This window comes from Triticum dicoccoides, chromosome 3B (genome assembly GCF_002162155.2).
Source record: "Triticum dicoccoides isolate Atlit2015 ecotype Zavitan chromosome 3B, WEW_v2.0, whole genome shotgun sequence".
Taxonomy (NCBI): Eukaryota; Viridiplantae; Streptophyta; class Magnoliopsida; order Poales; family Poaceae; genus Triticum; species Triticum dicoccoides.
In genome coordinates, this window is record NC_041385.1 from 816,127,873 (window position 1) to 816,140,257 (window position 12,385).

A 12,385-nucleotide genomic window follows, 5' to 3' on the forward strand; every position below is an offset into this window, starting at 1 on the left:
CACGTATATATACACCGTTGCCCTACCTCCTAACTGACAACTCCATTTTTTTTGAGCATCAGTACAGACACAAGCGCTCATATACACGCGCATACACTCATCCCTATGAACACACACGCACACCCTACCCCTATGAGCACCTCTGAGATTTATGAAGTCATCGTAGGCGCCTCGTCGTCGACGGGAACGTCTCCTCCCACTGAAAGCGCATCGCCGGAAATCCTAAAATAAATCCAGAAATAATGCGAGCACTAGGATTTGAACCCTGGTGAATTGGGGATACCACTGTACACCTAACCAACTCAACCACATGTTGATTCGCAACTGACAACTCCATTTGTCCCATATTAAATCGTTAAGCTCCCCTCCGCTCGATCATTAGTACTACTCAACAGAGGTAGATCGATGGGGCCGGCACCCTGCACCAATGGCCTCTTCATCGTCCTCCTCCTAGTGCTCGCCGCGGCCGACTTCGGGTCGGGGCAGCAGAACCCCTACACGACGAAGTTCAGCCCATCCAGGGCCACCGTCATCATCGTCCTAATCGTCATCCTCATCGCCTTCTTCTTCTTGTTCTTCCTCTGCCTCTTCTTGGACTGCATCCACCACTGCTATGGCCACAACTCCTACTCGGCCACTAGACTCCCGATAGGCGCCGCCGCGGCTCGCCCGCGACGGCAGCAGCGCGGGCTCGACCCGGCCGTCCTTGAGACCTTCCCGACCATGGCGTACGCCGACGTGAAGGAGCACAAGGCCGTCAAGGGCGCGCTGGAGTGCGCCGTGTGCCTCAGCGAGTTCGACGACGACGAGACGCTCCGCCTCCTGCCCAAGTGCTCCCACGTCTTCCATCCGGACTGCATCGACACCTGGCTAGCCTCCCACGTCACTTGCCCGGTCTGCCGCGCAAACCTCGTCCCCAACGACACCGACTTTCCGGCCACCGGCGATGAGCTGTCGAGCGTCCATCCCGCTTCGCAGCCGCCGCAAGAAGTGCCGCCGCCAGATTCTGCAACGGAGGCAGCACCCACCGTCGTCATCGACGTGGAGGAGAGCGAGGACGAGAGGATCATCCGGGAAGAGACGGACGAACTTGCGCGGATCGGCAGCCTGAAACGCGCTCTGCGCTCCAAGTCCAACCGAGCGCCCACGCACTTCTCGCGTTCGCACTCGACGGGGCACTCGCTCGCTGCGCCAGCCAGCATCTGCACCGGCGCCGGCATCGAGAGGTTCACGCTGCGGCTGCCCAAGCCGGAGCACGCGGACAGACTACGGCGCATGAAGAGCCTCGTCGCGTTCACTGCCGGCCGGCAGGGCAGCACGTACCGTTCCCTCCGACTATGCGGCGACGGCAGCAGCCGCAGCGGGACAAGCGTCCGGCTGGGACAGTCAGGCCGGTGGCCATCTTTCTTGTCGCGGACTTTCTCCGCGGCGTGGGGGGCGAGGTCCACCCGGAGTGCCGAGTTGGGCGGGTCGAGCAAGGGCGGGAAGCCGGCCGGTGCCGGCGGCAAGTCAGTGGAGTGCAAAGACCACTAGACCAGGCGTGCGCTGCTGACAACGTGTTTAATTTGACCGGGCCTTCCGTTGCGGTCAAATGGTGTGTCACTCCAGCGAGAACCAATGATTTTTCTTTTTTCCTTACTTTTTTCACTCAAATAACTGCTTTTCAAATTATCTCAGAAAATTTGGATTTTTTTCGTCTGAATTATTCAAACAAATTTTGGATTCAAATAAGTAATTTTGTTGCTTGAGCTTTAATTTAGGAGTTTCAACTTAACTAGCATATGTGCATTTGGGTTGTTGGCATATGTTGGCTACATACTGAATGCTTTTCCAGACGCGTTTAGCGGGTAAACGGCTGCCCATTAGCTTTCGGCGGCAGCCAGCCATTTTAGGAAGCTTGTTTGCCTTCCTAATTAGGAATGTTCTTTCACCTGGTCTCTCTTCTCAGGATGTTTTAAGGGCATCACTAGGGATCAGACTATTGAGTCCTAGCGCCTCAGCGACCAGTGTGCTAAGGACGTGACTCCAATATAGAGACTCACATCCTTGCTAAACACTCTTTAGGGCTTCCTCTAGGTCGCCGTGTGTGGTCCTAGATTTCTCGGCCCTGAATTGTATGCCCATATACTTGGCTTTTGATCAATAAAATGAAGTATGTTTAGTCTTAAAAAAGTCAAGCATAGGTTGAGCTAGCTCTCTAACTACTATTGCACACAAAATTCAAAAGATTATAGATTGAACTCGCTGCAAGAGCATTAATTAGTTAGAATCAGGGATACTGAGATAGCACAAAATGTTGTGAGATTCTGGAGTGTCCTTGAAAAAAATGCTAAGTACATACAATATAGTTATATGATTCGATTCAACTCGTGAGCTACTCTGCTGTAAATGAATAGTTTATTTATTTGAAATATAGTAGGCTCGGTTCATTTAAGGACAATATAACCGAGCCTAAACAGAGCTCTCTCAGCGATTTGGGTTTTTGGCCGTCGGATTTCGCGATCTGAACGTTTGTGGCCGTTTGATCTCCTGTGTATAGCCATCTCTTCCGAAACTGGGCCACCTGTCCTATGGCCTGCTGCTCCAGAGGCCAGAATGGTAGCCTCTGGTTAATCGGGTCTGTTTGGGCTAGAATCGGGTTGTCTGGCCCGTTTTCTATAGTCATCTCCATCTCTCCAACAACCCACTTCTGTAACCGATCTGCTCATGTTCTGTGAAGAAGAAAACGCAGATCCTCGATAGGGAATGCATCGATCCATCCGAGGTGCGAGGGAAAGATGAAGATCCAGCCGCCGCGGGCGACACAGAGATCGCTCGATCTAGCCGCCGCGGGCGACGCGGGGATCGCTCGATCCAGCCAGCTGCCGTCCATGGGCAGGGTGGACGCACTCCCTCGACGCCGGCCTAGCTCACGGACCTAGGGCGAGCCCTAGGTGTCGCCGCCATGCCCTCCTGCTCGCGACCCCTCGCGGAGCGGACGACCGCCCATCCGGTAACAAGCCCGTGTACACTTTGCTCGCAGGTATGTTCGGACCTCTCTCCCTTCCGGCTGCGCCACCGCTAGCTGTTGTGTGGAGATTTGTGATTTCTTTCTATGGGCTATACCATCATTGGCCTGGTCTATTTTCACATGTTGAACTACATTGACTGAGAATAAGATCATTATTTTTATCCAGGGGTATACAGTTAAGACTTAAGAGTATTCGGACATTGTTTTGTTTCTTTGAGCAAATTGGTCATGTCAATCTAAATTGGTGTGTTTGTTTGACTAATGCAGGTGCCAAATTTTCTCAAGCATACTGGCTGGTCACCCGAGCCTAATTGAGAAATCAGTCAACTATTCATGGATCAGGCAAAAAAAATCATTGATAAATGTATTTGGTGTGGTTTAGTTTCTATTTTAACAAGCTTTACAGGTCAGCTATTTGCTTTTTACATCTTCATAGATAACTAATGATACCTTGCAGGCTATTCAAATGATTTATATACCCAAAGTTTACACTATCAGTTTGTTCATCTTTACAGGTATTTAATTTAGGTAAAACAATTCCAACTTCAACTGTTTGTTTTGGGAACTATATGCCAGGCGGCCGCTACCTTGTGTCGGTCGTGCCTCGCGCTACCCAGGCAAGTGCTTTTTTTTGATAACTTAGGCAAGTGCCTTCACCATGCCTCCTGCTCTTGAATCCTTGCGCCGGCCCTGCCGTATTCGCTGAATTCCTCCTAATTGGACGGGCTCTGGGCTGTGGCTAACTGCCTGTCTCCTTTTCCACCACACTGCAGAAACAATGCCTCCTCTGTGACGGTGACAAGGCAGTGGCAGCGGCCATACATCCGGCAACCAGGCCAGTGGTGCCTCCCCCCTCCCACTTTCCGGACAAGCTACAACAGGCGACAATCATTGTCTACTCCTCCCACACCTCTTCCTTGGCCAGCAGTCCAGCACCACCAGGTCGATCGCTCCCTCCACCTCAAGCTCTCACTATAAGACCCACTAGCTTGCACAAGCATTCACCGTACTGTATTCTTTTTGGAAATATAAGATGCTTCATGTTATTCTTGCGTGTTGAATTCTAATCATCTACTCTTGTAGTGCAACAGAAGAGGAGTGACATGTAGTGCTTTGCAATGGCATACTGATTTTTTCCCTATTCTTTTTCATGTACGTATATGGGTAGCCAATGATTTCTTCTCTTTGTCTGGTGTGCAGCGTGCAAGAGAAAAATCTCCTTTAACCATGTTCTGCTCTGATCATGTTCTGATTCTGTCCATCACCTGGCCAGGTGTGGAGTGAGAGGGGAGATTAGTTTGTATTTAGGCATAAGTTGCTTTTCTTTCATTTGATTTACTAATTTTCATAAATTGATGCTAATGTTCTACACCACTTTAATAAACTATCATGCATGCTGATGTTTAGAACAATAACATATTGCGGATAAAGTTAAAAAGGAGCATCTCATATGAAATTGAGTAGTAAGTGGCATGCCTTCACATTCAACTTATTGATGGTATTTATTCCTATGTTGGAGCTAACAACACATTGTGGCTTATGTACTGAACTTCTGGACCATTATATCTGAAGCAGCTCAATTAAATGATATTTTTGGAGACCATAAACTCACCCATTTGGAACTGCAAATTTCGCACTTTACTCTGTACTTATTTTTTTTGGAGACCATAAACTCACCCATTTGGAACTGCAAATTTCGCACTTTACTCTGTACTTATTTTTGCGGTTCAGTGGCTCGATAATAACTCTCAAAGCCACGATGTCCAGTACATAAACCATGCTCCATTTGCTACATTGTAGGGAGGACTTGCTGTATAACTAGCCCAACTGGCTTCTATCATACGATTGTCATCGGTCTTTTCCCACTTTCTACAGCCATCTAACATAACACCTAAGCAACTACTCTTTTGGATATTGAAGTCCTAAATTCCCCTGCATCTTAGATTGTACATATGGGCATCTGCCACAACGCCTACATTTACCATCAACTATTCTAATTAAAAGTATACACACTTGCGGCCAGCTCAAACCAAGTTTAATCTCATGAAACATCCTCTCCCACTACATCACTACTTTACAACAACTCCCTGGACATTTAGCTTGCATGTTTTGTGCTGTCATATATTATTACGGCATTACTGTCACTCTATTGTAAAAATGGATGGCCGTGGCCAGGTATGCTATCATAATCTAGCAAAGTTCATCTTTGTCCAAACTAAATATGATAATCTCTCTAATGATGTTCGGTTGATTTTGTTTTTAATGATGCGTGAGCAAGCATCACTCATATTGACCAGACATCTTAATTTTCTCGTTCTCAGGTACATGTTTTCTGTAATGATGCTTAAATGATGCAAGAGAAGTCACACTCGTCTTGACCATCCAGGCAGCTCCATTTTCTTCAGTCTTATTCTTATTTTTACTCATGTGTTGTTTGCAGCCACGCATATGTTACATATATAACCAAATGAAATTGGCATGCATGATCTCCATATTTTCTTCTAATGCAATGATATGTAGTTTATTTGTTGTATTCTGCCCAGATTAACTTCTGTGTACTTTGCAGGTTGTGCTTAAAAATCTAAAACAGAGATGGAACAAAAACAAATGTAGGATAACATCCATTTTGAACCAATGTTTGTACTACAGTGCCATTTCGAAAACTATGGTTCTTGAAAGATGAGAATGGGTGCGGTCATTTGTTCTGTATTGTATAATGTCCTTACAATTTTTTAGCCAATGAAATTTACTAAATATGGATTCTTTATAGATGCTATGTTTGCTAGCATATTATCAGTGATTCCAGCGATTCCTGTTTGACGACAAGTTATTATTGCTTTGTTCGGCTTCCATTGATTGTCACCTTTAAGAAATCAAGAAATATAGTCTTTTAGATCAAAAAAGAAAGAAACATAGCCCTCCTTAGTTTCAAGCTGCGATAAATGCCATATGATAATTAATACCGTTTTGCGAAATGAAATAACTATTCACTTCAAACTTATTTTTCCGTCATCTAACATATTTCTATACAATATTCACTACATTGTCAGATTATGAATGTTGACATCCCTAATATGTCAGCTAATCTATTAGTAATCATGCATCCAGTTCCATTGTTTCGTAGTATGTCTAATATTTACGTAAACTTCTACCATTCTATTGTCAAAATTGATGGGCGCAGCAACGCGCGCCATTCACGATCTAGTGAATATGAGACATGGGCGCTCTTACTAAGGGACGTTGCAACCGTGTAAATGAGCAATTTGTTATCCTGTTCTAGAAGCTGTAAGCCTCTCTGAACTTTTGGTGAGTTTTTTTTACTCTGAACTTGTCGTGAGCTGGTGTGATGTCCCCAGCGAGACGCGATGGTGCATTATTTTTAAATACAAGTTTGAACAACAACAACAAAGCCTTTAGTCCCAAACAAGTTGGGGTGGGCTAGAGGTGAAACCCATAAGATCTCGCAACCAACTCATGGCTCTGGCACATGGATAGCAAGCTTCCACGCACCCCTGTCCATAGCTAGCTCTTTGTCGATACTCCAATCCTTCAGGTCTCTCTTAACGGACTCCTCCCATGTCAAAATCGGTCGATCCCGCCCTCTCTTGACATTCTCCGCACGCTTTAGCCGTCCGCTATGCACTGGAGCTTCTGGAGGCCTGCGCTGAATATGCCCAAACCATCTCAAACGATGTTGGACAAGCTTCTCCTCAATTGGTGCTACCCCAACTCTATCTTGTATATCATCATTCCGGACTCGATCCTTCCTCGTGTGGCCACACATCCATCTCAACATACGCATCTCCGCCACACCTAACTGTTGAACATGTCGCCTTTTAGTCGGCCAACACTCCGCGCCATACAACATTGCGGGTCGAACCGCCGTCCTGTAAAACTTGCCTTTTAGCTTTTGTGGCACTCTCTTGTCACAGAGAATGCCAGAAGCTTGGCGCCACCTCATCCATCCGGATTTGATTTGATGGTTCACATCTTCATCAATACCCCCATCCTCCTGCAACATTGACCCCAAATACCGAAAGGTGTCCTTCCGAGGTACCACCTGGCCATCAAGGCTAACCTCCTCCTCCTCACAGCTAGTAGTACTGAAACCGCACATCATGTACTCGGTTTTAGTTCTACTAAGCCTAAACCCTTTCGATTTCAAGGTTTGTCTCCATAACTCTAACTTCCTATTTACCCCCGTCCGACTATCGTCAACTAGCACCACATCATCCGCAAAGAGCATACACCATGGGATATCTCATTGTATACCCCTTGTGACCTCATCCATCACCAATGCAAAAAGATAAGGGCTCAAAACTGACCCCTGATGCAGTCCTATCTTAATCGGGAAGTCATCGGTGTCGACATCACTTGTTCGAACACTTGTCACAACATTATTGTACATGTCCTTGATGAGGGTAATGTACTTTGCTGGGACTTTGTGTTTCTCCAAGGCCCACCACATGACATTCCGCGGTATCTTATCATAGGCCTTCTCCAAGTCAATGAACACCATATGCAAGTCCTTCTTATGCTCCCTATATCTCTCCATAAGTTGTCGTACCAAGAAAATGGCTTCCATGGTCGACCTCCCAGGCATGAAACCAAACTGATTTTTGGTCATGCTTGTCATTCTTCTTAAGCGGTGCTCAATGACTCTCTCCCATAGCTTCATTGTATGGCTCATCAGCTTAATTCCACGGTAATTAGTACAACTCTGAACATCCCCCTTGTTCTTGAAGATTGGTACTAATATACTCCGTCTCCATTCTTCTGGCATCTTGTTTGCCCGAAAAATGAGGTTGAAAAGCTTGGTTAGCCATACTATCGCTATGTCCCCGAGACCTTTCCACACCTCAATGGGGATACAATCAGGGCCCATCGCCTTGCCTCCTTTCATCCTTTTTAAAGCCTCCTTCACCTCAGACTCCTGGATGCACCGCATAAAATGCATGCTGGTCTCATCAAAGGAGTCATTCAGTTGAATGGTAGAACTCTCATTCTCCCCATTGAACAGCTTGTCGAAGTACTCCCGCCATCTATGCTTAATCTCTTCGTCCTTCACCAAGAGTTGGCCTGCTCCGTCCTTGATGCATTTGACTTGGCCAATATCCCTCGTCTTCCTCTCCCGGATCTTAGCCATCTTATAGATGTCCCTTTCACCTTCCTTCGTGCCTAACCGTTGGTAGAGGTCCTCATATGCCCGACCCCTTGCTACACCAACAGCTCGCTTTGTGGCCTTCTTCGCAATCTTGTACTTCTCTATGTTGTCTGCACTCCTATCCAGGTATAGGCGTCTGAAGCAATCTTTCTTCTCTTTAAGCGCCTTCTGGACATCATCATTCCACCACCAGGTATCCTTATCTTTGCTTTTCCTTCCCCTAGACACTCCAAACTCCTCCGAGGCCACCTTACGAATGCAAGTCGCCATCTTCATCCACACATTGTCCGCATCCCCTCCTTCCTCCCAAGGGCCCTCCTTAAATACCCTCTCCTTGAACACCTGAGCTACCTCCCCCTTGAGCTTCCACCACTTCGTTCTAGCGACCTTGGCACGCTTATCCCGCTGGACACGAATCCGAAAGCGGAAGTCAGCAACCACCAGCTTATGCTGGGGTACAACACTCTCCCCAGGTATCACCTTATAGTCTAGGCACGCACGCCTATCTTCTCTTCTCGAGAGGATGAAATCAATCTGGCTAGAGTGTTGGCCACTACTAAAAGTCACCAGATGTGATTCTCTCTTTCTAAAGAGGGTGTTAGCTACAATCATGTTGTAGGCTAGAGCAAAGCTTAAGACATCTTCTCCTTCTTGATTCCTGATGCCATAGCCAAAGCCCCCATGCGCCCCTTCAAAACCTGTGTTAGATGTACCCACGTGGCCATTGAGGTCTCCTCCTATGAAGAGCTTCTCACCAATCGGTACACTCCTAACCATGTCTTCCAAGCCTTCCCAGAACTCCCTCTTGGTGTTCTCATTGTGGCCTACTTGCGAGGCATATGCGCTGAACACATTGAGAACCAAGTCCTCAGCTACCAGCTTGACCAGGATAATCCGGTCCCCACGTCTCCTGACGTCTACCACTTCATACTTGAGGCTCTTGTTGATCAAGATGCCTACGCCATTTCTGTTTGCAGCCGTCCCCGTGTACCACAGCTTGAAGCCGGTATCCTCCACCTCCTTCACCTTCTGTCCTCTCCATTTGGTTTCTTGGATGCAAAGGATATCAACACCTCTCCTCACTGCTGCATCAACTAGCTCCCGAAGCTTTCCTGTCAGAGAACCTACGTTCCAGCTACCTAAGCGAATCCTCCTAGGCTCGGCTAGCTTCCTTAACCTTCGCACTCGTCGAGTCAAATGCGAAGACCCTTGCTCATTTTCCACTACATCCGGGCGCCGATGTAGCGCGCCACTAAGGATGCGACGACCCGATCCTCGCTCACTTGCCACCGTATCCGGATCAAGATACGGCACGCCACTTGGGGGGTGACGGCCCGACCCTTGCCCATTTTCCACCACACCCGGGTTCCGATGTGGCGCGTCGCTGAGAGGGTTACGCCCCAACGAAAATCTTTTGGGTTTCATCTCCATAAGAGTGGCTGAGTTTTTACGTTGGCTCGCCAAGCCTATCACAACCCTCCTCCTTTACCCGGGCTTGGGACCGGCTATGTTGAGACAACATAGGCGTAGTTATTTTTAAATACAAGTTTGAACATTTTAAAAAAAATCGTAACAGTTTTATACACGTGCAAACATTTGTTTAGTGCTGCAGCATTTTTATTAATGAGATGAACTTTTTCCATTTTATTTGTGAACATTCCCTAAAACTGTGCATACAATTTTAGAATTTATAAAAGTATAGTTGTCGTATTTTTAAGCATGGGAATATTTTAAGAATGTCAACAAACATTTTTTGATGAAACAAGCATTTTGAACAAAAATGTAGGAACCACTGTTATACACTATCTTTAAGCAAAAATGAACAAAATGAACTATAACTAAACAAGGGAACTAATGAAGAACGAACAAAGATAAGCGAAGGAACTATAGCCTGCCTTGCTGCCATTGATGGGGCGATCAGGATTGGGGCAAATCGAATCATCTTTGAGTCTGACTCCTCAACCCTTATACAGGCTTCGAAGAGCAACGATTATGACAAGGCAACCATTGGTGTGTTGGTGAAGGAAGCTAGAAGCCTATGCATCCTAAACTTTGACTCCTATGCTTTTTCTTTCAGCCGACGCACTTGTAACTCTGTAGCCCATGAGCTTGCCAAGCTGGGCGTTCATTCTGGGTCTAATGACTCCTTCTGGGAGGCCTCTGCCCCCAATTGCATTGTAAAACTGTTAGCCAGTGACATTGCTGTGCTTGAAGTTTAATGGAATTTCCATGTTCCCGTTAAAAAAAAAATAAGCGAAGGAATGAATGCTACTTAACCACAGTTAAGGCGAGGCGTACTTCTGTAATTACAGATGGCAACTATTTTTTCTTCGGGGACCTCCTATTTAACGCACAGGTCGATGCATATAGCGACCAAACGCGCAGGTCTCATCTACCTCATGCTTGTAGAGGCCCAGCCTATTTAAACGTTTTATTCCAAAATAATTAATTGAGGAGTACTCGTTGTAAAGATCATTTCCATCTCCTCGGTTGCATGTGCGTCACTTGTCGCAATTTGATAGTTTTCTTTTTTTTCTTAGATCTGTTTATTCAAAATGTTTTATCTCTTAAACCATGCGTTTAAATCTTGAACCATTTTCACCGTTGGATTACTCGTGTCGGGATCTTTAAACCTAGATCCAATGTTGATAGATTTTAACAAACTTTTTTTCATGAAAAAACCGAACCGGGAGCACGGGTTTTTCCCTTTTTCGAAAGAGGCACGCCCATGCCTCAGGCGGAAGCAAAACCGTGCCTCCCGCGGAAAGAAAAAAAACTAGAAAACACATTTCTTTCCCATTTCCGGGGGGCACGGTTGTGCCTCTCGCGGAAGCAAAACCGTGCCACTCATGGAAGGAAAAAAATAGAAAATGCATTTTTGTCCATTTCCAAGAGGCATGGGCGTGACTTTCGCGAAAGCACAACCGTGCCTCTCGCGGAGGAAAACCGCGCCTCTCACAGAAGGAAAAAACAGAAAACATGTTTTTTTTTGGTTTTCGAAGAGGCACGATCGTGACTCTCGTGAAAGCACAACCGTGCCTCTCGCAGAAACAAAACCGTGCCTTCCGCGGAATAAAACAGAAATCGCATTTTTTTCGTTTCCAAGAGGTACGGCCGTGACTCTCGCGAAAGCAACACCGTGCCTCTCGCGGAAGCAAAACCGTGACTCTCGTGAAAGGGAAAAAAACATTTTTTTGCGCATTTTTCCTGGATTTTTTATCGGAAAGTTAAGGAAGACCGGTATAAAACCGAAACCTCATAAAAAACCAGGAAAAACCTGTTTAAAAAGCTGTTCACTTTAGAAAAAAGATGAAAAACTAAAACAAAAAAAAAATCAAAAATCAAGATTTCAAAAAAGTTCTCAGATTTGGAAACCTTCATCCATTTTTTTTAAAAAAATCATCAAATTTGGAAAAAAAAAGTTCACAAAAACATAAAAAATTATCAAATTGGAAAAATGTTCATTGATTTTGTAAAAAGTTCACTGAATTTTTAAAAACTGCATCAAATTTGTGAAAAAGCTCAGCGAAATGAAAAACTTCATCTATTGAAGAACAAAAATCTTCAATTTTTTAAAAGTTCATCTAATTTATAAAAATGTTCATCGAAGTAGCTAAATTGACTGCTCCCTGTTCGGACTCATTTTGGTCCAAATACTCTTCTATTTGTAAAACTATTGTGACGCCGGCAATTCGCTCAGGCGTTGGCGTTATATCCAAGTTTGGCGTTCAGAAAAGGTCATCGAATTTGATAATAGGCACATCGAATTCAAAAAAATTCATCAATTTTGAAAAAAAAAGTTCATCGTATTGTAAAAAATGTCATCGATTTTTGAAAAGTTCATCAGATTGTTAACAAAGTTTATCATTTTTAAAACAATTCATCCAAATTGAAAATAGTTTGTGGTTTCTCTAAAAAATATTGTCGATTTGAATACAGTTCATCGATTTGAAAAGAAGGTCAACAAATTTCAAAAAAAGTTCATCGATTTGAAGAAAAAATTCTCGTTTTTATAAAAGCAATTCATCAAACTAGGAAGAAGAAGAAAATAGAAAAGGAAAAAGGAAAATGAAAAGCGATAAAAGACAAAAAAAAATTGCAGGCGCGGTTTCATCTGATGAAAAGGAAAACGTTAAAATGAAAAACGATAAAAGCAATTCATCAAACTAGGCACCGATTTCTTCTGTTTCTGCAATCTGGCGCCTGCAGGC

General features: G+C 45.0%; 1 protein-coding gene across 1 annotated transcript; it reads left to right on the plus strand.

Moving 5' to 3' along the window:
* Window positions 1-405: 405 nt before the first annotated feature.
* LOC119282438 (E3 ubiquitin-protein ligase ATL6-like) lies at window positions 406-1,774 on the plus strand. The gene has a single exon (XM_037562670.1). It carries the CDS (start codon window positions 406-408, stop codon window positions 1,531-1,533), a length of 1,128 nt encoding a protein of 375 aa, XP_037418567.1. The 3' UTR covers window positions 1,534-1,774.
* The last annotated feature ends 10,611 nt before the right edge of the window (window positions 1,775-12,385 follow it).

Excerpts from the sequence above, each read along its gene's own strand:
- LOC119282438 (XM_037562670.1), top strand. The coding sequence starts at position 406 with ATGGGGCCGGCACCCTGCACCAATGGCCTCTTCATCGTCCTCCTCCTA.